Source organism: Thamnophis elegans, chromosome 7 (assembly GCF_009769535.1).
Source record: "Thamnophis elegans isolate rThaEle1 chromosome 7, rThaEle1.pri, whole genome shotgun sequence".
Lineage (NCBI taxonomy): Eukaryota > Metazoa > Chordata > Lepidosauria > Squamata > Colubridae > Thamnophis > Thamnophis elegans.
In genome coordinates, this window is record NC_045547.1 from 36436523 (window position 1) to 36462342 (window position 25820).

The following is a 25820-nucleotide window of genomic DNA, read 5'->3' on the forward strand; positions in this document are numbered from 1 at the left end:
TTAACTGATTGATGAGAATTACATCGATCAAGTGCTGTGCCAGCAGAAACAAAGTCTTAGGTGCTGCAGATTGTCAGCGATTTCTTTCTCCAGCACATGGATAAATACACCTGGAAACATCTACCTATCTACCTACTCTCTCTCTCTCTCCTTCGCTACCTACTGTATTTCTCTCTCTTTTTCTCTCTATCCTCTCCCTACCAACCTACCTACTCTCTCTCCCTACCTCTCTACTGTATTTTTCTCTTTCTATTTCTCTCTATCCCTCTCCCTACCTACCTAAACTCTCTCTCTCCCTACCTATCCACTGTATTTCTCTCTATTTCTCTCCCTCTATTCCTCTCCCTACCAACCTATCTACTTTCTCTCTCCCTACCTACCGTATTTTCTATCTCTTTATCTCTCTCTATCCCTCTACCTACCTACCTACCTACTCCCTCGCCCTACCTACCTACTGTATTTCTCTCTCTCCCTCTCTATCCCTCTATCTACCTACCTATTTTCTTTAAAAATTTGCCTCTTCAAAACCTTGTTACGTCTTATACTCCATTGCGTCTTATACACCGAAAATATGGTATTTGTTTATTTTTGAAGAATTGTAGTCCCTAAAATAATAATTTATTTTCAAGGACGCAAGGGTTGTTTTTAAAATGTTACTCTTTTTTAATTGACTTGAACATTTCAGATTATCAGCAATCACTTTTTTATATTTCTTGGGTGTATATAATTTTAATTCCATGTAAAATTGTACATACATATCTCAATAGAGAAAAAACAAATAGAACAGTAAAATAGATGTACAATTGGTCACCAAGTATGATAATTTATTTCTAGTCTGAGAAATCTGTCTTCCTTACTGTCTATTATAGAAATACTATGTATCAGTGCTGGGATTCAAATTTTTTTACTACCATTTCTGTGGGCATGGCTTGGTGGTCATGTGAGTGGGTTGGTGGTCATGTGGGTGGGCATGGCCAACTCAATGTCACTCCCACTCAGTCACATGACCCCCTCCAGTCACACCTACCCAGGTTTTGTGGCTCCCTGTGTTTTCTGTGGGAATGGGTCATGTGACTAGGTGGACGTGGCCAATTTGATTAGTTTCAGCCTTAGGAAATTTCTCCTTAGACCAACTCACAATAAGATAGCACAAAAAATAGCACTGTTCCAATATTTAGAATAGAACAACAGAGTTGGAAAGGACCTTGGAGATCTTCTAGTCCAACCCCCTACATCACTTCTGACAAATTTCTTCTTAAAAACTTCCAGTGTTGGAGCACCCACAACTTCTAAAGGCAAGTTGTTCCACTGATTAATTGTTCTGACAGAAAATTTGAAGGGCTCCTACAAAAATGAGGGAGTCAATCTATTTTCGAAAGTACCAGAAGGCACAACAAGAAACAATGGATGGAAACTAATCAGAGAGAAGCAACCAAGTACTAAGGAGAAATTTCCTAAGGGTGAAATCAATCAACCAATGAAATAGCTTGCCTTCAGAAGTTGTGGGTGCTCCATCACTAGAGGCTTTCAAAAAGAGTAAGGAAATTATACCCAAAAGGACAGTGCCAGGTACCACTAAAACAATTCCAAAAACAGCCATTTTCCTTTAAAAAAAAAAAGTCAACTCCAAAGCAGCTGACAGGGAAAGTAAGAGTAGTAGCTCAAGCTAACTGAAAGCCTTGGTGTGCTGCCAAAAGCCATTAATCCTTCCAACTCTATTATTCTATGTTCTCTCTGTTCTAAATTGGGTGCTTTACAGCAGAAGCAATACAGCTGACTAGACCACACATGGACTAAATTCATGGCCTGTATGATCAAGCTGCATCAATGTCCCCTCCTGTATGTCGTCGTCCCCCCAAACCCCCCCCCCCCAAGAAGTAGCCAACGCTGCTTCAGCTATAAAAGGTTTTGGAGAACTCCAGGGAGTATGAACTGATCACAGAAGTATTACCTAATACCCTTTATAATGAAAATGTTTGTAATCTTGTCCTTCTTCCTGAAGGGAAGAGGTTAATCTCATCCCTAGATGGGTGATTGATGGGTTTCTCTGCCCTAATCCTGTCAGTTTCTGTTGTTTATTGACTTGATTCAGCGTGTATCAGCTTCATTCCAGCTGAAATTGTTAAGTGGAGCTATTAACTGAATGGAAAGAGTGGGGGGCGGGTGGGGGGGGGAAGCCTTTCACATTTTATTTTTATCCTATTCTCTGAACTGCATAAGCAACTGGTTAAATCCCACCTGTGCTATGCATACAAGAAATCTATGTGAACTTCCTGGCTGAGGAATTCTGAGTTGAAGTTGATACAGATTAAAATTGCCAAGGTTTTAGCAATTGAGTCCTACCCTATTTATTTATTTATTTATTTATTTAAAACTTTTATATGCCGCCCAATCCCAAGGGACTCCGGGCGGCTTACAAACAGAATATAAAAAACATAAAAACAATATAATTTAAAACAACAATCATCCATCATAAATTCATTCTAGTCGGGACTGGACCTCAATAGTGAGGTCAACAGCCCCAGGCCTGCCGGAACAGACAAGTTTTTACGGCTTTCCTGAAGGCCATCAGAGTGGGTATGGTCCGATTTACGGGGGGAGCTGGTTCCAAAGAGTCGGAGCAGCCACCAAGAAGGCTCTCCTCCAAGGGCCCGGCAGCCGACATTGTATAGCCGACGGCACCCGAAGGAGGCCCAATCTATGGGATCTTACTGGTTGCTGGGAGGTATGTGTCAGCAGGCGGTCTCGAAGGTATCCTGGCCCTAAGCCATGTAGGGCTTTATAGATGATAACCAACACCTTGAATTGAGTCCGGAGACCAATAGGCAGCCAGTGCAGCTCACGGAGGATAGGTGTAACGTGGGTGTACCTCAGCACACCCACTATCACCCGCGCGGCCGCATTCTGAACTAACTGCAGTCTCCAAATGCTTTTCAAGGGTAGCCTCATGTAGAGTGTGTTACAATAATCCAGCCTCGAGGTGACAAGGGCATGAGTGACCGTTAGAAGCGGATCCCGATCCAAATAGGGCCGCAATTGGTGCACCAGGCGAACTTGGGCAAAAGCCTCCCTGGTCACAGCCGACAGATGATGTTCCCATTTCAGCTGCGGATCCAGAAGGACTCCCAAATTGCGAGCCCTCTCTGAGGGGCGTAAATTTTGTCCCCCCAGGGTTAAGGATAGACTGCCCAAACAGTCCTTCGGGGGCAACATCCACTCAGTCTTATTGGGATTGAGCACGTTTGTTCGCCCCCATCCAGACCCTAACAGCCTCCAGACATCGGTACATCATGTCCACTGCTTCACTGAGCTGGCAAGGGGCAGAAAGATATAATTGAGTATCATCAGCACTTTACCCCGTGCTGTCGCATGATCTCACCCAGCGGCTTCATGTAGATGTTAAATAGGAGGGGGGACAAGACCGAACCCTGTGGCACACCACATTTAAGGAGCCTAGGGGTCGACCTTTGCCCCCTGACCAACACCAACTGTGATCTGTCAGAGAGGTAAGAGGGGAACCACCGTAATACGGTGCCTCTCACTCCCACTTCCCCCAGGCATTGCAGAAGGATACCATGTTCAATGGTATCGAAAGCCGCTGAGAGGTCAAGAAGCACCAGGATAGAGGAATGTCCTCCTAGCCTGCCAGAGATTATTGGTCAGGGAGACCAAAGCAGTTTCCGTGCTGTATCCGGGCCTGAAACCACACTGACAGGAGTCTAGATAATCCGTTTCTTTCAAGGTCCGTCGGAGTTGAAGCGCCACAACCTTCTCAACAACCTTCCCTAAAAAAGGAAGGTTGGAGACGGGACAATAGTTTTTCAAAACAGCTGGGTCCAGGGAAGGCTTCTTGAGGAGGGGTCTCACCACTGCTTCCTTTAATGGTTGCGGGAAAAACCCCTCCTGCAAAGATGCGTTGATAATCGTCTGGAGCCAGCCTCGTGTCACCTCTCTGCTGGTTAAAACCAGCCAGGAGGGGCACGGATCTAATAAACAGGTGGAGGCACTCATCGCTCCCATGGCCTTGTCCACTTCCTCTGGGGTGACAAATTCAAACTCATCCCAAAAAATCGGATTAAGACTAGCCCTCAGCATCTTGGCTGGCATTGCCCAAACGGAGTCCAGGTCTGTCCGAATCTGAGTGATTTTATCCGACAGAAACTGAACAAACTCCTCAGCTCTTCCCTGCAAGGGTTCTCCCACCTCCTCACCTTTCAGGAGGGAGCGGGTCACCCTAAATAGGGTGGCTGGGCAAGATTCCGCGGACGCAATAAGAGTGGAAAAATGCGCACATTTTGCCGCCCATATCGCCACTAGATAAGTCCTAATAAAGGCTCTTAGTAGTGATCGATCAGACTCAGAGTTACTAGCCCTCCAACGTCGCTCTAGGCGTCTCTTTTGGCGCTTCATCTCCCGGAGTTCCTCGGTAAACCAAGGTGCCCTCCTGGAACCGCTGCTGCGGAGAGGCCTCAAAGGCACAATCCGATCCAATGCTCCAGCCGCTGCACTATTTCAGGGAGCGACCAAAGACTCAGACGGATTGCGGACAAGTGAATCAGGTATCTCTCCAAGCTTCCTCTGAAACCCCTCAGGGTCCATCAGGCGCCTGGGGTGGAACCACTTAATCGGCTCTGCCTCCCTGCAGTGGGGGGGGTACCACCACCCCTTCGCTGGTGCTGTGGTTGGTGGAGAACCTGAAACCCATATGGGCAATTTCTGAGAGGGGAACACCCCTCTCTTGGCCCAGCCAGGTTTCGGTTATACATGCCAGGTCTGCCTCCTCGTCCAATATTAAATCTCGGACGAGGGGAGCTTTGTTCACAACCGACCTGGCATTTAGCAACAACAACCTGAGACCGGGGCCCTGTACTCCTCTGACACCAGATCCTTGAGTTGAGCCTGAGGGGCCGGAACAAGCAATCCCTGTAATGTAGCAAGTCCTTATTCCCCAATAATGGCTAGCCCTACAGCTCCCGCCATATCTGCCCCTCCCAGTCATGACCGGGATGCTCCGACTTACCCCTATCCCCGTAGACCCCTCCCCCCTCCCCCTTCTTCCCGGCAGGTCATATGTTCTATTCACACCAGGCCGGGAGGTGAGTCTGGGCCCCCTTCCACTTCTGCTTCTGCATTCAGCGGAGGGGACTCCAGGCCGTATCCCCGGTCCTACCATACTAACCGATCAAACACTCTCTTCAAACACACCCCACACTAATTACTCAAATACAATGCAATAAGTTAAAATAGCAATAGCAATAGCAGTAGACTTATATACCGCTTCATAGGGCTTTCAGCCCTCTCTAAGCGGTTTACAGAGAGTCAGCATATTGCCCCCAACAATCTGGGTCCTCATTTTACCCACCTCGGAAGGATGGAAGGCTGAGTCAACCCTGAGCCGGTGAGATTTGAACCGCTGAACTGCTGATCTAGCAGTAGCCTGCAGTGCTGCATTTAACCACTGCGCCACCTTGGCTCAGTGGGCACAGTTTCTCTCAACATTCATACTATTTTGTTATAGCAGATTTGCTACTCTTAAAAAAAAGCAACCGAAGCTACAGAGGCTATGGTTGCAATCTAATATATATATACATATACATATACAAAGGGAGAGGCTAGAAGGGCCCAGAAGAAGAAAGGTTAACATGAAGAAGTCCCCCTGATCCAGCCTGTGCATGGAAATCTCAGTCCAGGCGAAAGCAAGGAAAGAGTTCACCTCTGCACGCGATCCTGAGGATGCTGGCATTCCTTAGCGCAGGAATCCATCCCACCATTTCTTTAGGTAACAGGTTCCACTTTCAAATTACCCTTTTGAAACATGAATTTAAATCTAATTTCCTCGAATTTAATTCCATTATTCCATGTCTTGCATTTAGCTCAATTGGGCTAAATCTACATTTCTGAAGAACTGCTTAAAATATTCTCCTAGACAATATTCAAATGAGTCAGTATTCAGTCATTGTAAATGATCTGTGCTAAAAGCAAGCATTTTCTATTTTTCTCAACCAGAAATTCAGTGTCCTACATTAAAAAGTTGGTATTGAAATATTCTGAGAAACAAAACAAGAGTTTTAGCAGCCTGATTTTATAAAGCCTGAATAGACTTATTTTGTATTAAAATAGAGAATATAACTTTTAAATACAGGGCTACAAAGTCCGCTATTGACTTGGGATCAAATATTTCAATATCTGTTTAACAAACTTGGAAAGAGACATGAAAAAAGATATGTGTTTACATCCATTCCACATAAAGAGATCCTTTACTAAGTTCTTGCTGAGCTCGCAATTTTGCTTGTCGATACACTTCTGAATTTTCTGGCTGACACAGACCCAGCTGTACAATATCTACAAACTGAAGATGTCCAAGGAGATGCCCATTCAAGGACAAAAATTCCTGGAAGTTTTCACGTGTATTAGGATCCTGTGAATAAGAAATAAAATGGTAATGGATAATGTCCTGATATAGCAAGGAAAACTGAATTAGATGGAACCTTTTAATGATTGCATCAAAGCATTTACCCTTTCTTTCCTTTCCTAACAGTGATGTTTTTTTCTGTTGATGTATAATTACAAATGCACTAGAAAGAGACACATTTTTATTTTCTTTACAAAAAATATTCAGAGACTCATCTATACCATTTCTACACAAAGTACTATACTAATCATTTACATCCTTGGGAGTTTTGTGGTCATGAATCAAGTGACAAATTTTATTCAATAAAACATAAAATAATTTTAACTATAAAAGTTCTGTTGAATTTAATTGGTAACTGATCAAAGTAGAACAAACAATTATTACAAATTATTTTACATATCATATTATACCTTCTGATCCAGTATTTTACTGTATTCAACATATTCATGAATCAAATGAGCAGGCCCTACTCGTTCTGTTTTTATTTTAATCCAATCTAATGAGAACATGAGATCACATAGCTCCTGTAAGAAAAAATGTAGAGAAAAGATATTATATTCAACAAAATGTTACACTGTTAGGTAACTTAATATTTTTAGGGAAAAGAATGACTGTATAATCCCAACATTCCTTCACGACGTACAAGCAGGCTTAGAAATACAACTGAATTTATTTCATTATTTATATATATCAAATGACTAATAAGAGTTTACTATATATCTATATTTCACCAGAGATAACATATTAAAATCATTTGGCTAATGTGTGGCCTTAGAAATTGGATTAATAACTTTATAACTAAATAATATACAAGGTGGTCCTTGATTTACAACCATAGTTCAGACTGGAATTTTGGTTGTGATGCCACATTACACTTTACTCAACTTTGGCAACCCTGGCACTCATAGTTCTGGCTATTAAGCAATCATAAGGTTATTAAGTGGAGTACGAGTGTGCCTTAAAAGGTGGGAGGCTCTGCGCAAGCCATGCATGAGTTGGTTTTGTTGCTGCAGTCAGTGGAAAGCAGCAGCTGGCCCAGCCTGGCCCTGCAGTGTGGTACTCACTGACAGAAGCACTGTACCTAGGCCTAAAGTAGAGGCCTGTGGCCTTCAGCAATCTCAGATAAGTGCTACCACTTCAGGTCTTGATTTCAGCTGTGGTGCCTCTGAGAATGCCGCCACCCCCCCCCCTCCTGCTAATAGCTACATATCTCTCCTCAACATAGGTTGTCTGCACAGTGCACCATTGCCTAACATTCCTGAGGATCTATCACCCCATAGAGGTTGTTGAATTGAGATCATGCTAGAATTGGCTTTGAGGCGGCTTCGAGAAAGAAGATCTGGTGCAACAGGGAGTTGTGTTGAAGAGGCCACACAGATCTCTCAACGGCAGGAATAAAATGCCTCTATATAGGCATTGGAGAACAGCACAAGGTAACATTTCTGAATAGCAGTAGTGGTACTAGTGCTTACATTGAAGCCTGGGGTGATGACAGCCAGTTAAGACTGTCCAACGGTCAAGGCCATGCCCAGGGCTATGGTTGAATGCTGCTATGCAGAGTACCCTAGATGTGTTGGGGGGGAGGGAGAGTTGGAGCATATTCACAGTTCTATGAGCAGGCATGCTACCAAGCACCTGGATTTTTATCTTGTAACTGTGAGAGCGATGAAACATTCGTAACTTTGGGCATAGGCTGTAATTCACTTTGTTCAGCATTGTTCTACATTCAAATAGTTGATAAGGACTACCAGTAAACATTACTTTATATTTATTACATTAGTAAACAATATAGTTGCAAAACTTAAACCACAGTTTTCAGATTGTTATTCTATATAGTCTTTCACCTATGACCATAATTAAGTCTGGAATTACAGTAAGTTATGCTGCTCATTAAGCAGTTCATTACGGTGACCACACCCAATTTTATGATCTTTTTTGTAGCAGTTGCTACGTGAACATCACAGTTTTAGCTAGCATCACAGCTGTTAAGCAAACACATTATACCCAATGGCCGATTTCGGCTGGAAACTGGAAGGATGGTTTCCAGCAGAAAATTTTGTAAACTGTGGTCATGTGTCTGTGGGATACTACACAAGGGTGTATATGTGTGTGGCTGCCAAGTGCCCAAAATGCATTCATGTGGATGGGGCTAGCATGACCATCAGAACTTTGGAATCATGTCATAAGTAACTCAGGGGAAGTCTATCTTAATTTTGAACAGTTGCTATTCAAATTCATGAAATTGGTGAAATACTCAAACCTTTTTTTGATTCTGCACTGATTCGAAAGAGAAAATATTTTATTTTAAGAAATGCATATGAGAATACATATAGAGATGCAGGTATAGAAAAACATATTTTGTATCTCTCAGATATAGAAACAAAAGCATATTTCAGTTAAGCCATAATTTTTTTTGCTAAGTTTTACAAGAAAATTTATAGAAGTAAAAGCTAGTGCAACTTACATCATGCATATTGGCACCTGCCATATGGTAAGCCAGAAAATTATACCAATACATGCAGTCCTCCTCTGACGAAATAGATATGTAACACTTATAATATTTCTTGACCTGATGAACTACTTTTTTGTGTAGATCCTACAAAAATCAAATGTCTATTAATACAATCAAGTAATTCAAACTAATATACAGGTGAACCTCGAAAAATTAGAATATCGTGCAAAAGTTCATTTATTTCAGTAATGCAACTTAAAAGGTGAAACTAATATATGAGATAAGACTCGTTACATGCAAAGCAAGATAGTTCAAGCCTTGATTTATCATAATTGTGATGATTATGGCTTACAGCTCATGAAAACCCTAAATCCACAATCTCAGAAAATTAGAATATTTCATGCAATACATAAAACAAGGACTGTACATAGAACAATATCGGACCTCTGAAAGTATAAGCATGCATATTGTACTCAGTACTTGGTTTGGGCCCCTTTTGAACCAATTACTGCCCCAATGAGGAGTGGCATGGAAGCTATCAGCCTGTGGCACTGCTGAGGTGTTATGGAAGACCAGGATGCTTCAATAGCGGCCTTCAGCTCTTCTGCATTGTTTGGTCTCATGTCTCTCATCTTTTGCTTGACAATGCCCCATAGATTCTCTATGGGGTTCAGGTCAGGCGAGTTTGCTGACCAATCAAGCACAGTAATCCCATGGTCATTGAGCCAGGTTTTGGTGCTTTTGGCAGTGTGAGCAGGTGCCAAGTCCTGCTGGAAAATGAAGTAAACATCCCCTCCTGGACTTTTAGAGCAGGTGGCAGATCCAATTCGGCCATGGGAACAAATAGCCATGGACTTTATCGTAGATTTACCCGACAGCCAAGGGAACAAGGTCATTTGGACGATAATAGATCTGTTCTCCAAGCAGGCTCATTTTGTAGCATGTACCGGCCTTCCATCTGCTAGGAAGCTGGACAAACTGTTCATTACCCATGTGTATACACTCCATGGCATCCCCAAAAGGATAAGTTCAGACAATTCACTGCCCGGTTCTGGCGCAGATTCGTGACAATGGAGGGGTCTTCACAGGGACTTAGTACAACCTTCCACCCTGTGACCAATGGTGCTGCGGAGAGAGCAAACGCGATGGTGGAGTGCTACTTAAGATCATTGAATCAGGTTTTTGTGCTTTTGGCAGTGTGGGCAGGTGCCAAGTACTGCTGGAAAATGAAGTCAGCACCCCCATAAAGCTCATCTGCAGAAGGAAGTATGAAGTGCTCCAAAATATCCTGGTAGACAGCTGGGTTGACCCTGGACTTAACGAAGCACAGTGGACCAATACCAGCAGGCTCCCCAAATCAACACAGACTGTGGAAACTTCACACTGGACTTCAAGCATCTTGCAGTGTGTGCCTCTCCATTCTTCCTCCATACTCTGGGTCCTTGGTTTCCAAATGAGATGCAAAAATTGCTCTCATCAGAAAAGAGGACTTTGGATCACTGAGCGACAGACCAAGTCTGTTTTTCTTTAGCCCAGGTAATACGCTTCTGATGTTGTTTGTTGTTCAGGAGCGGCTTGACAAGAGGAATACGACATTTGAAGCCCATGTCCAGGATCCGTCTGTATGTGGTGGCTCTTGATGCACTGACTCCAGCCTCAGTCCACTCCTTGTGAAAGTCCCCAACACTTTTGAATGGCCTTTTCTGACAATCCTCTCCAGGCTGCGGTCATCCCTGCTGCTTGTGCACCTTTTTCTTCCACACTTTTCCCTTCCACACAACTTTCTATTAATGTGTATATAGCACTTTGGGAACATCCACCTTCTTTTGCAATTACCTTTTGAGGCTTTCCCTCCTTATGGAGGATGTCAATGTTAGTTTTCTGCACAACTGTCAGGTCAGCAGTATTTCCCATGATTATGATTCCTACTGAACCAGACTGAGAGATCATTTAAAGGCCCAGGAACCCTTTGCAGGTGTTATGGCTTAATTAGCTGATTAGAGTGGGACACTTTGAGCCTAGAATATTGCACCTTTTTTACAATATTCTAATTTTCTGAGATTGTGTATTTTGGGTTTTCATGAGCTGTAAGCCATACTCATCACAATTATGACAAATTACGGCTTGAACTATCTTGCTTTGCATGTAATGAGTCTATCTCATATATTAGTTTCACCTTTTAAATTGCATTACTGAAATAAATGAACTTTTGCACGATATTCTACTTTTTCGAGTTTCACTTGTAGTCTCAGTACTTTGCAACACTATATTAAATTAAAATCTCCCACAGACATACTGTTATAAAAATAAACAATGTTGTCATTTTTTTTGCTCTATTCACAAACTGAGAATGCTATGTTCTGGTGAAACTCTATTACTGCATGAAAGTAAAAGCCAAACTGATGTCTAGTCCTTTTAATGCTAACTTGAATGCTTGTCTGGATGTAAATATGTACAGTATTCCAAGCTTGTAGTGCTAGCAGGCTAAATTCACATATACAACTAATAAGAAAATAGACCATTGAACAAAATAAAACCAAAGCTGGCTTTACTAAGAAGTATTTTACCAGGCAGCATCAGAGAATCAAAGAATAATTTTTTTAAAAACCCTCCGGCCACTACCAGGAATGTTTGACATCTACTTTTCTGTAAACTGAGGAAATCTTATGATGGCTTTACCTATTGAGCCATGTATCATCGCTCTTCTATGCAGATTCAAAGTGATATATAGCCGAATAATCTTAACCCACTTCTCTATCACTCCAGACCCATTGTTCATTAAAATGCATATCAGAGTTAAAGAATTTTTTTCTGTTTTTGCTTGTACTGACCCATGGCTAGCCCATGCCACAAGGATCTATTAATAAATAGATTTCCCACATGAACCAAACATATCTATAGAGTACAATTCCAGAAGTATTTGAAAAGATGAATTAATATCAAATTAAAAATAGTCTTCTTCTAGTGTGTGTGTGTGTGTGTGTGTGTAATGGTAGCACTATGAAAATGAATTCTAATATTATGAATGAATTTTATATACTAATTATTATTATATTTGGCTTCCTAAATAAATCATTATTCAAAATTAAACATACTTGAAGCTCACTGCGATTCTTCTCCATAAGAAAATCAAGTTGGAGAGCATGCAAATAATAACAGAATGATTTTCCATTTCGATCACAAAATAGGAGAGATTTGTTGACAAATTCGTGCAGTATGTCTTCAACTTCTTCAGTCTCCATATCCCAAAGAATACAAAATACCTAACATGCAAACAAAGAAACAAACAAATAAAAATAGGTGATTGCAATGAATAAGCAGATTAGTAGTTTTCCCTTCATTAGTTAAAAATAATCTGAAAAATTCAATAGAATATAATGAGATCTCATTTGCAAGTAGTGAAAAAATAAGGTTGTTAGCATGGAAACCTGTTCTGAGCCCCACCTTGCCCGTTCGAAAACGAAAGCCAGACAGAACTTCAAAGGAGTATTTTTATCAGTCCCGGCTCTTGCTGGCTGTGAGCCCAAAATAAACACAGATAAATGCTCTGGCAACAAGTTAGGCAGCAAATGCAAAAACAAACTCTCACAGGAAACCACTTCTCCAAGTTGGTTTCTCTGAATCATGAACCCGAACGGAACTAGAACAGGAATGGAACGGAATGGAACGTTGACTTCTGCAACCAGGGTGTGGCACCATCAGTCATTTTTATCCGGAGGAGCTCCTAACGAGCAACAGCTGCTCGTTATCCTCTCCTGTGAGTCGGTCAGCCCTTTTCCTGCGGGCATCCCGAAACAACTCACAGGAGGTTTCCGCCAAGTCACAACAGAAACCATTCCACAACAATATACAAACAAATTCTGAAAAAGACTATTTTCAATTGCCTAAAATTGTTCACTATGCTATTTATTTTGTTAAATATTGATTGAAATAAGCATTTTAAAGACTACCATATTTTTTGGAGTATAAGATGCACCTTTTTACCCCCCAAAACAGGGTGAAAATCTGGGTGCCTCTTATACTCCAAATGTAGCCTCGCCCACCTGATCCGCACGTCGGATTTTCGGGTAGTTCCAGGCAGTGGGGATTCTCACTTCCACATGGAGCCTGATTCCCAAAGCGGCCCAGGGAATTGCATTGAAAGCCTTTTGAAGGCCCCCTCAAGATACACCAAATGCTTGCCGCCCCTCTGACACCCGCTGAGAATCCTCCCACCGCAGATGTGCCTTCTCTTTTCCCCTGGCCATATCTGCCACCTGAAACGTGAGGATCATAGAAGAAAGAGCTTTCAGGTGGCAGCGCCTTCTGCATGCAACATTTTTGAAATTGGGGAGGGGACTGCAGCCTGAAAATGCTTTTCTCCATGATCTTCATGGGTGTCAGAAGGGTGGCAAGGGCTTGGCGGTTCCTGAGGGGGTTGAGCTTCTCTGCTCACAAGGTCATTGCCCTGAGGGCATCACTGGCAGCTGTTTCCCCACAACTCAAGAAGTTTAACTCAGGAGGCTTAGCTCAGGAGTTCAAAGAAGGCTTTGAATCAAGCTTGATTGTACTCCATTCCAGGTTTTTAATTTCCCGATCTAGTGTCCAGAGAAATCTAGCATCTCTGAGGCAGCTCTCATTTACAGGAGGAGGGGGCAGCATATACAAAAGCCTCTGAGTAACTGGGAAAGAAAGCCGCGCTTGGAACCTGCAGAAAACCGCCGCCCGAAAAGGACGGCTTTCTTTCCCAGTTACTCAGAGGCTTTTGTATATGCTGCCCTATGCTGCTAACCCTAACCCTAACTTCCCAATCTGTTCCTCTTCTCTTCCTCCACCCCCACCTCCAAGCTGCCCAGATCTGTCATGCAGGAAAGAGATATGGTAGCTGGGACCCTGGCACCTGCTTTTGTACTGAGACTAAGGAAGCGGTGTTGCGAAGAGGGCTGTGGACAAGCCCAGTTGTTCAAGGAGGCAGCTTTGCCAGGTCGTCTTCTTTGAGCTTCCCTTTTGCGGCTCAGGGACCACCATGAGGAACCATTAATCCAAATGAAAGGGATCCCCACCCCCACCTTGCCCAATGGGCCGTTCCCAGTCGAGCGCAGCAGTGGCAGTTCAGCAGCCGCCACGTATCTTTCTCTCCTCGTTGAAGAGAAGAACCAAGCCGACTGCCACTCCTTGGGCCAAGTAGCTCTGCGTGGTCGCCAGTCAGAGGGAAGGGGGAAAAAATAAAGTGCAGAGAGATATGTTTAGTCCTGCCCTGCCCTGGGAAAGCGAATTTGAGATTGATAAAAGTCTTACCCTTTAGGATGTTCAAGCCCCCACACATCGCCTTTTTGCCCTCCCTGGCCCCCAGAAGCACTTTGCTGACCTCCCAAACTCTCTGCATGCCTCAGTTTTCAGAGGGTTTGAGAGGCCGGCAGAGTGCTCTGGAGGGCCGGGGAGGGCAAAAACTTTAATTTTTAAATTTACCTCTTCAAAATCTTGGTGCGTCTTATACTCTGGTGAATCTTATACTCTGAAAAATACACTATTTTTCTACTATGGAGAGAATAGTGACTGTCCTTTTAAAATAAATCTCAAATTTAAATTTGCAACTCTGATTTTAGAAATGAAATGAACTAGCACATTGAATTGCTAATTATTCACAAATTTCCTTAGATATTTAAATATTATACAGTGAAGCAGGAATAATGTTTGTGGTATGATTATCAACATTGCAAATTTTAATATGTACTGGTAAAATTTATACTATGACAGAGTTATTTACTTTTTGCTTCAGGAAAATGTATAATCCTAAAGAATTTTAATTAAATTACTTTAACATGTTTAAAATATTCAATAAGATATCCAGATATTTATACAGCAAGCATAATAAAGTTAATTATTGTTAAGGTTGCAATCGCATTCATTCTTAGGTTGAAGTATATACCAATAAATACAGTATTGAATTCAGTGGAAGAATGAATATAAACTAATCTTGTATATCAACAACTTTCCAGATAGTAAATATTATTCTGTAACTGCATCATTCGGTTAGATTTGATAATGATAAACCTTATTTTAAAAGATATTTTATCTGTATCATCTTAACTGCTAACCAGCCCTGCACAACTAGCTCTGTGACGTATCTATGGAGATTCGCAGTCATCTAGGCAATGGTTGTCCCAAATATGCTTTTTCAGGAGGTAACTGGACTTTCTTGTGAAAGTCTAGTTGCTACTTGAAAAAGCATCTTTGGGATAGCTCTATGAAAGTGCATAATGATTTGTTAGTCAAATCTGAAACAGACAACACATCTGATATTCTACTGAAGGAAAAGAGATTAAAAACCACAAATTAGTAATAAGTGCCATGGTTATAAGACAGATGAAATAAGCCCATGGATGGATATCATTAAGCAACCAGATTTTTTTATAATGCTGTCCAAAAAACTTTTAGCACCTTAAATCATGTTTTACCTTCAAAATACTGTTTTAAAATTTATTTTACCTTTGAAGGCACTTTAATGTCCTTTGGAAGAACAGAAAGATCTCTGTAATAAACTTTAAAATTTTCTGGTAACATATCAACACTTATAGACATTGCTTCATCAAGTGCTTCATAGTCATAAGATGAGGATTTCCGTATTCTTTTAAACTGTTTGTTTTGAAGTTGTCTAAGGTAATAGTCCCAGCGATTGGGAAATTCTTGTAATAATGCTCCTATTAATGATACCACGAGAGGAGAACCTAAAATAGAATAGGTAAAAGTAAAACTGAACAAAAAGAAATCAAATTGCTTTTTGAAGGCATCATTGGGGAAAAATGTTAAAAAAACAAAGAAGTTAAAAATTCCCTAATTATTCCCCATCATTTGAAATGACCCATTTCATCTTTGTCTTCAAAAGTACACTTAAGAACAATTGACTGAATTAGCAGAGGTGGCAAAATTTACTGCTTTGGTAAGACAATAGACTAGACAGCTTTATAAGAGACTGGAAGTCATTTGTGGACTGTTAAGAGAGGGATTTGAAGAGTAGTATAATATTTGGGCCAACCCGTTGACTGTTCTTTTAAAAGAGTGAGTGTGTGTGTGTGTGTGTAGTTGGGTCAATTTGATTTTCAGATAGAGACATCATCACCTGGAATATTTATTTGTTTATTTAATATAGTATTCTTGTTAAATAGGGATGGAATTTTTTTTAACTATATGTAGACCTGTTATGTAAAGGTGAAAATAATTAATTAGGGGGTTTTTTTTCTCAGCATCCAGCCAGGATGGATTCTACCATATTTTTCGAGTACAATTTTTGCCCCCCAAAAGAGGGTGAAAATCTGGGTACGTCTTATACCCTGAATAATGGCATTTTTGACCTACTGAAACCCCGCCCCCTTTGCAAAAATGGATGTGCAGAGGGTTTGGGAGGCTTGCAAAGTGCTCCTGGGGCCTAGGGAGGGCAAAAACAAGCAAAAATGGGCCGTTTTTGCTCATTCCCCCCCCCCCAACCTAGAAGCCCTCTACAAACCTCCCAAAGATATGCATGTTCCCTCTTTTTTTGCAAAAAATGAGACATGCAGAGGCCTGCAGAGTGCAAAAACTTTTTTTAAAAAAAATTACTCTTCAAAATCATGGTGCATCTTATACTCTGGTGCATCTTATAGTCCAAAAAATACGGTATATGTTTAATTTTATATTTATTTGATATTTGGGTCATTTCTTTCCTTTCTTGTACATATCTTGTACTAGTTTTTTTCTTTTTTGTTGTTGTTGTTGTTAGTGTTGAATATATGTTTTCTGTTTTGCATTTTATTGTATGTTGATTGTATGTATGTGTATGCATGTATGTATATGTATGTACACACACTCTCTCATACACACACTCATTCCAAAATAGTAATCATTTCTTCTGTCCTTTAAAAATATAGAATTTTAACATTCTCAGGATTTATTTGTGGCCTCCTTCTTTCTATCTTTGGGTGTTTGAAGCTAGATGCAAGCACAGAATAAACGCAAAGGGAGTTTAAACAAGAATATTGCAAGTGCAAAGTTTATGAAGACCAGAAAAATTTTCCAGAAAGTTTTTTTTTTTTGCATGTAGTACAATAAGTGGAAAAACAAAATAAACCATTTTTTGTATTTTCTAATTATTAGAATAGATATTCAAATTCTGGAAAGGCAAATCATACAGGTTAAAATAGCAAACAAATATCAAGTTGCTTTGTCTTTTAAAATTGAAGAACACTAAGTTGCTCAATGACTATATTTCAATTTTAAATTAGCAAATATGCAGTTATAAATAAGTTGAAAATCTATTATTTTTTGATGCAGAGTCCTAGTAACATAAAATGAAAAAAATTACCTTTGCATTCTCTAACAATATGATCAGCTTTTTCCGGCAGCTCTGTTACTTTCATATTAACGAACAGGGATAATATTTCAAGTGCTTTTTTATGTGTTAATCCACTTTCTATAGAAACTTCATATTTATTGCCTGAATACAGGATCAGAAATAAATATTTGATTTAAAGCATAAATAAGAGTTTCTCCATAACTGAATTAAAACGCTATCCACCCATCTTTGAATCTTTGTATTGCCATGAGGTTTGTTTCCATTGCCAATTCTTGTGTTGCCTGAGTCTTCATTTACTTTGAATAGTTCTGTTCCATGAATGCACGTGCAATCATAGTAAGCAAAGCAACTGGTTTATCCTATAGGCTTTATTTTGTTCTGTCTTCTGCAAGACATTAATTGCAGAGGTGGAATTCAGCCAGTTCCAACAGGTTCTGAAGAACTGGTAGTGGAAATTTTAAGTAGTTTGGAGAATCGGCAAATAGGCTGGCCCTACCCCCGCTGCCTCCCAGCTGGTCTTCTTTTGTTGCCCTGAACAGGAAAAGGGAGCTGGAAAGCAGGTTAGTGGGGTAGGGAGGGAATTTTGCAGTAACCTTCCCCCAGGAGTGGGGAGGGAATGGGGATTTTGCAGTATCCTTCCCCTGCCATGACCACAAAGCCATGTCCACAAAACCTACTCCCACAGAATCGATAGTAAAAATGTTTGAATCCCACCACTAATTGGCGTTAAAAAAAAAATCATCTGCCAATCATCATATTGGAACAAGAATTTAACACTGCGATTATTTTAATTAGTTTTTGATGTTTAAGGAAAATGCTACATTTAAGGCTAGATTCATTTTCTTATATAACTATTTCATTTTATCAATTTATAGAGAATTAACAGAAGGTAATATTCATTATTCAGTCGCACTGTGTATTTATAAGATTGTATGGTATAGTGTTTATATCATCCCTGAAAGAGCTTGGGATTGTTTTATACTGAAGGTGAACATGTTATTCTAAATTTCCAGAATTCTTTAGATTTCCAATTTCCATTTATATTTTACTTCTTACAGAATATATTTTGTTTTGAATATTTAAAGGCATAGTTTTTGACTAATTTTCCCCACAAATCTCAAGTATGTAGGTTACATTATTCAGATTATTTTCTATAATTTAAGCATAATGGCAACAAGATAATCTTTCCTTTTCCTATCTCTCTGTTACTACTAATAATATATTGTACAATTTTCTCAAAGTGACATTTTTTGGTTTAATATAATGGATGTATCACTGCATGCTCTTAATAAGGTTTAATGGAATAAAAGCGACAGAACTCATACCACTATGGAAAGTAACATACATAAAGTAAATTAAATAAAAATTTATAGCTTATGCAGGGGAGGAATAAAGGAAAACACAATCCTTACCAGTTACAGAATCTGCTATACTCCTGTCTCTACTGGTGATAAGAATCTGACACTGATTATCAAAAGCTTTTAAAACCCAGGAATCCCAAATATCATCAAGCACCAAGAGAGATCTGTTACAAAAAAAGGATGATAAACAGCACATCTACTTTAAGAAGGTTCTTCATATGTAACAATAGATTTCCTTTTTTAAAGTAGCCTATCTAAACAGGAGCCCAAAGTTATGTCCAGAAAATAATAGCAATATTTTACGATGTACAAATAGGTGGTATATATAAATTCCTACATATATTGAGCCCCTTTTTTTTGAAATCAAGTCTAAAGCACTGTGTAATATTTTAATTGCATCCTTCATAGTATTTGAATTTATCTATTTTAAACTTTTGTTTCTTTTTTAATAAAAAGAGCCTTACAGATCAATGAATTTTTAAAAGATAAATTTGGCATTTGGGTTCAATGGGGGGGGGGGAGAGAACAAGACAAAATAAAAATTAAATATAGTCTGAATATTTAAAAAGTATATATTTTTGCACATTCACAATTATATTTCCCAGTATTCTTATGATATTCTCTTTCTGGAAATTTTAAATCATTTTTTCCAAATTGTAAATCTTCAACAAAACACATCAGCAAAGAAAGAATGATATTTTTAGTACCATTTTTTTTGCATAAATCACAGCAGACAATTCAAATTATTCTGATTGATCTTTCAATTGAATCATGATTTATTTATTTTTAAATTCATATACTATTATTCCTACAAACAATAATATTCTCATATTACTTGGGCTGAGAGAGAAAAACTGGGCCAGTGGGTGTTTGTACCAAATAGAGGACCAGAACTCATAGCCTGCTGGTTTCTAATTCACCAATTTAACCAGTTTATTACACTATATACCATAGAAGTCTGAAAAAGATAGTCAAATTACTTCAGAAAATAAGCAATTATAATTTAAATTGATAGATAGATACTAAGAAGCCATGTTTGCCATTTTTGAAATTTACTTATGCAGAAAATAACGCGCTATGGATTTTAATTCAGAATCCCTGATAATCAAGAGTTAGACTCCAGAGTTGTTCAATGAAAGAATGTCTGTAAATGAATAAAACACCAGAATGACAACTATTACCTTTATATGGAACCAATTCACTAATATTTTGTTATAAACTGTGATTGCTAGAATTTTAAGCAACAGAGAATATTTATTGGAAATCTCTATAAATGTAGGAATCTGACACAAACAATATTAATCACATTTATTTAAAATTAAAGATAGCAAATGCAACTCTGTTCTATTGACATTACCTTGGCCTCGTGCGCAACAGCAACGAACGAAGGCGATCTTTTGCTTCCTCAATATTAAATGGTGGTCTTTGTGAATAAATGAAGTCCTGGTCTAATTTCAGGCAAAGATTTTGGAGTTTCATTAACAAACCTGCTTTATCCTGTTTTCCAACAGAAACCCAATGCACTCCTCCTGGGAAGCAATCTAAGAAGAAATGCATGTTAAAATTAAAACATATTAGTGAACGTTAATGAGTCTTAAGAGAAATCCCCAAATATAGTGAGTTGGGGCTATATAAAAAGTTGATTGAACAATGACAGTCACTATTTTCCTTTGCTTTTTTGTCTTCCATAGTTATTACTTTTTTTTGTAACACTAAACGTTGAGAGCAGAGGCTGTCTTCTTTATAAGAACATCTGCATAAGTCAAATTATCTTCAAAAGGAACAATAGAATGAAATTCCTAAATATTAGATGGCTCCATGAGGCCCAAAATGCTACATGTATCAACCTATGTAATTCTATACTTATTATTTTTAGTTTTATGCAGCATTTGATAACCCTGGCTGATACTGTAAATGTAAGCAAGTTTGAAATCAATCAGTACTCAAACAGGAGAAAACCACAAAGGTCAGAAGTAGGAAAAATAAATGGACAATAACAAACTACTTCCATTCGGTTCCCAAGCTATGATCCTACCGAGAAGTAAAACAGGAGTTTAGCAGGCACACCATTTTTTTTGTTATTCTTCATAAAAATATAGTGTCTAGAGGAAATGATTTCATCATCAGCAAAGGTTTATGCTATGCTTTCCATTAATTGTTATATTTCTGTATATACTTGCAGATAAACTAAGGATCTTAGGTGCCAAAATTAACAAAATATCGTCTGTGTGTGTGTGTGTGTGTGTGTGTGTGTGTGTGTGTGTAAATAAAAAATCTGGTTTATTTATTGGTGATATAAAAGGCAGAAACTATGTTTTCTCAATGTTTTCAGTCACATTCTAAATATTTATTTTGATTTTCTTTATAAATTATAGTCATTTTTTCGCTGTTTCTTTTATTATTAGAAAGAATCAGATGTGTAAGTCTAGCAACAGAGAAGCAAATTCTTGAATTTTTAACCAAGTACCATGAAAAATGTGCCACCTCCAGATAAGTCAATCATTGACATTTTTGTGTTTTAATTTTCATAGTTGGCTTATCCATCACTGGTATTTTTCACAGTATTTTGGTTAATACCTGAGGGTCGGCTTCTACATAGAGATGCCTACATACAGGATACTGTTGATATATTTTACTATATAAACTGTTATGAGTCTATGGAGTTGGTTGTAGTCCTCAACTTACAACCATTTGTTCAGTGACCATTTGAAGTTATGATAGCACTGAACAATTGATGGTTATGACTTGTCCTTTGAGTTTTGACTATCTCAGCATCACCATAATAACATGATCACTATCTGGGCACTTGGCTAACGGTTTGCATTTACAACCAGTTGTGGCGCACCTGTCATCAAGTATCACCATTTGTAACCTTCCCTGCCAGCTTTCACAGAAAGTCAATGGGGAAGCTGTCAGGAAAGGTTGGAACTAGGGTAAGGTAACTCTTGCATCCACTTTCTCAGCACCTTTGAGCTTATGTCAGTCATAACCCTCCATGCCTTTCTCATATACTCCCTGCTTCTCATGTACCCTCACACCCTCGCCTCTTATGCACCTCATTAACCCACACCCCTCATAGCCCGGCGAACTCTTCCCAACCTACACCACACTTCTCACACACATCCTTGGTCCCTTCCTCACTTGGCAGAAGCTACTTATCTTCCTTACTCATATTCTAAAATTATATTTTGCTACTGCATGTCATTTGGGCACTTGGGATTATTATACAGCATGTTCAAAACTAAATTGGAAACTTCTGTTTGAAGTGGATTCTAATTTGAAGACAAATTGCAATCTTTAATAAACCATGAATGTGAATTAGGACACTACATTAATTGAAAATATATAACTACCTTTTAAAAGACTGTGGTTACGTAGAGTTTCTGCTGCCAAAACAGACTTTCCACAGCCAGCCATGCCATAAATAATCACCCATCCTGGATCATTTCCTAACCTGCATAGGTTCTGCTGTACTTTTTTTAGTAATTCCGGGCGAGTAACAAATACTACTGGCCTCTGTGGAACGCCACCTTCACAAAGGGTAGTCTTAACTTAAATTCAGAAAGGAAAGATAAACAAACAAAAATAATAGCAGTCAGTATCTTAAGATGGTAAAGAATAAAGAACAGCAAAATAATTTTGACTTTAATATTTAATAGCGCTTCCCCGAAAATACGACCTGTCCCAAAACTAACACCTTGCCACATTTTTCGCGTGGGCAAAAATATAACCCCACCCCCAAAAATAAATCCCATGGACAACCCCCCCTCCAGCCGGGCAAAGCACCGCTCACTGACCTAGCGGTATCACAAAGGCGCCAAGCTGCAGGAGCCAGGAGGGAAAGGCGCTCACGTTGCTTGCCACCTTCGGGATACTGTTAGGTTGGGGAGTGGTGTTCTGCCTGGCTGAAGGGGGGAGTTGCCAGGCAGCTGTTCCCTTGCGAGGGGGCTTCCGAAGAGCTGGGCACAGCCTCAGGGGCGAAGCAGCCATGAGGTGACCACGCTCATGAACAGCCGCCCGGCAAATCCCCTCTCCAGCCGGGCAGAGCGCCATTCACTGACCTAGGGAGTATCATTAAGGTGCCAAGCCACGTAGCGCTCTGCCCGCCCCCCAGCTCCCGTGGCTTGGCACATTCAGGATATCCTCTAGGTCAGTGCATGGAGCTCTGCCCGGCTGGAGGGGGGGGTTGTGCGAGCACCTGTTCCGCTCCCAGCCTCACCAAGCCCTCACGCAGCTCTCCCAGGACACCGCCGCCGGCAGCCACCATGCTCCAAGCATAACTTCCAAACTCCAAAACTCGGCTGCCGAGTCTTCCAGCATCGGCTGCTCTAGGAGTGCTCTCTATGGTGGGCCAGCTGCTGGAAGACTCTCTGTCCGGAAGACTCTCTGTCCGGCAGCCGGCCCACCATAGAGAGCACTCCTAGAGCAGCTGATGCTGAAAGACTCGGCAGCCGAGTTTTGGAGTTTGGAAGTTATGCTCGGAGCGTGGCGGCGGGGGGCAGTGCCCTGGGTGAGCTGCACAAGGGCTTGGTGAGGCTGGGGGTGGAACAGGTGCTCGCGCACCCCCCCTCTCTAACTGGGCAGAGCTCCATGCACTGACCTAGGGATATCCCGAATGTGCCAAGCCGTGGGAGCTGGGGGGTGGGCAAAGCACCACATGGCTTGGCGCCTTAGTGATACCCCCTAGGTCAGTAAATGGCATTCTGCCCGGCTGTAGAGGGGATTTTCTGGGCAGCTGCTCGTGAGTGTCGTTATCTCATGACTGCTTCGCGCTTAAGGCTGTGCCCGGCTCTTCGGGAGTCCGCTCGCAAGGGAGCAACTGCCCAGCAACCCAAAACAATAAGCTCTCCCTGATAATAAGCCCAAGTGCATATTTCGTGGGGCAAAAGAAAATAAGACCCTGTGATATTTTCGGGAAAACACGGTACTATCTTCCCCTCCAATAGGGACTGGTACTGGCCACAGGGAAAGAAGTCATTGCAGTGCCTCCGATGTGCAATCCCTGGAGATGGTCCAGCAAAATATCATTGACAATGGTATTGAAAACTGCTGAGAAATCCAGAAGACCCAAGATGGGCACACTACAGCTCCCAAAGATTATTCACAAGTGTGACCTATGGAAAATTTAATCCACATGTTTTCATACTTTATTGGTCTGGGACTGTAATCACTTTAAGATGAAAAGGATACTATATTAGGAAAATTGTGAATACTATTAACAATTATACTAGCTAAGAAATTGGAATAATCAATTGTTTTGTTAGCTTTCCTTATTCATTTATAAGAACACCACAATTTTATGTATCAATATACAGTACATTAAAATGGAGCTTTTGGTAGCTTAAATTCCTATACATTATTATAAAGCATACAGAAAGCTAGATTATGTTGTAATTCAGTGTTTCCTGAAATTATAACTTTGTTTTGTTATAATTCAATCAAATTTAACTTAAAAAGATGACTGAGTCAGTGAGAAACATCTTTAGGTAAACTTTACAAACCTCCCACTCTTAATAATTATTTATGTGTAAAAGTACACATACATACACCAGAGTTGGGTTGCTGCCAGTTTGGCCAGGATTGGACGAAACGCAAGTAGTGGGGGCAGGAGGCTCTGCCCACCCACCCGGACATCACCCATGCACATAAGTGAACAGGTAGTAAAAATAATAGAAACCCACCACTGACATACACCATGACATATGAAGTTAGTTAGTGTCTGTTGATTGGAACAGCATTTTACTATATCTAGTGAATAAAAATCATAACTAACCATATGAAGTTATACCATCCTCAGAATTTTTTTTATTTGAAGGTAAAGTAATAGGGAGACCATCTTGAAGAAGAGCAGCAAGATCTTTGTACCCTTCCTGTTGTAAAGCATTGTAAAAAGATATATATGCATAATTGTCTTTGGCAATAATTAATTTTAGAAGCATAGATGCCCGTTCTTTTTGTGTAATCTAGTAGAGAAAAGAATAAAATGTAGATTTAGTACAATCTATTCACCATTCAGCTCTAAAATTCTACAATTTCAATATGCACTAGAAAGTGATATGTTACTAAAATTGTTTATACTTGTGAAAATGGAAGTTATTTCTGTATTTTTCATTTTCTTTAGTACATTCTTAATTTTCCTTTCCTTTCTATTTTTATTTTTTTCACTTTCTTTTCTTTTTATTATTTTCTTTAGTTTGTATTAGTTTTTATTGTTGTGTACGAAAGAAACTCTTTCAGTATGCACTTGATATTTTTTTCTGGATTGATGCATCAGACTTAATCAAGAAAAGATGACAAAAACTACACTATTTAGAAAACATTCTTGGCCAAGTTAAATACTTTTGCAATCAAACAGTACACATCTCTATTCTAAGATTCACTGATTCACTGATCTGTGAATGTTCACAGATCTGCATAGGAATATTGAATTTTTCTCAATATAATAATTACAATAATCAGTATAATAATTAATAATTAAGATAGAGATACATACACACACATACACACACACACAAGTACAAGTATTAAAATAGAGATAGATAGATAGACAGACAGACAGACAGACAGACAGACAGACAGACAAGTATTAGAGACAAGTATTAGTGATTACTGGGGCAGTTTGATAAGTTTATATATATATTTGTTTTTAATGCAATTACTACATCAGGTATGAATCCTAGTTACTGAGGATTTAAGATTAGAGCAGCATACCAGATCAGTAAATAAATAAATAATAGTGAACTCAATAATTTTTTATTTAATTAGAATTATGCACTAGTTACATCTCTTGAGAAGACATACTCCAAAAAGATTATTTTTCCTATTGAAAAGTAAAAATATAAATGCCTACTTAATTCCTACTGAAATGTGCAACTAATTTTATATGTATCCCATCTAATGTTGTTATTAAACTTCTATAAATTTTAATATTGATTTTTTTTCTGTCAAAAAATATCCAAAAGCACTCTGACATTCAGCTTCAACAAACTGTTATGTTAGCACAAAAGTAAGCTAGAACAACTTTAGAAAATGTAATTGTAATTATTTGCTCCTTCTTCTTCTGCCATATTTATTATATCTAACCCCCTTTTTGCTATTTGTTGTTACACTGACAGAGTAATAATTACTAGTACTTTTTTGCTCTTGTATCATCTGACTCTCTTGTATACAGAAATATTTGTCCTAGAGTTACATACAACCCTGGGATCCATATCAAAAATCTAGGTGCAGCCACATGGGGCTTCAAGTCTCCCATCATGCCCCTCTGTTCTAAAACTATATATTAAT

General features: G+C 39.6%; 1 protein-coding gene across 1 annotated transcript in view; it reads right to left on the reverse strand.

The window, feature by feature from the left end:
- APAF1 (apoptotic peptidase activating factor 1) overlaps positions 1-25820 on the reverse strand; it is a 64427-nt gene that overhangs the window by 35176 nt on the left and 3431 nt on the right. Inside the window, exons 3-12 of the mRNA XM_032221219.1 lie at positions 24307-24496; positions 21887-22084; positions 19891-20074; positions 18585-18697; positions 17182-17313; positions 15333-15571; positions 11960-12127; positions 8877-9008; positions 6823-6936; positions 6234-6418 (exon numbers count right to left, since the gene is read on the reverse strand). Coding sequence (XP_032077110.1) covers positions 6234-6418; positions 6823-6936; positions 8877-9008; positions 11960-12127; positions 15333-15571; positions 17182-17313; positions 18585-18697; positions 19891-20074; positions 21887-22084; positions 24307-24496 — 1655 coding nt within the window. The remainder of the gene's footprint in view (positions 1-6233; positions 6419-6822; positions 6937-8876; positions 9009-11959; positions 12128-15332; positions 15572-17181; positions 17314-18584; positions 18698-19890; positions 20075-21886; positions 22085-24306; positions 24497-25820) is intronic.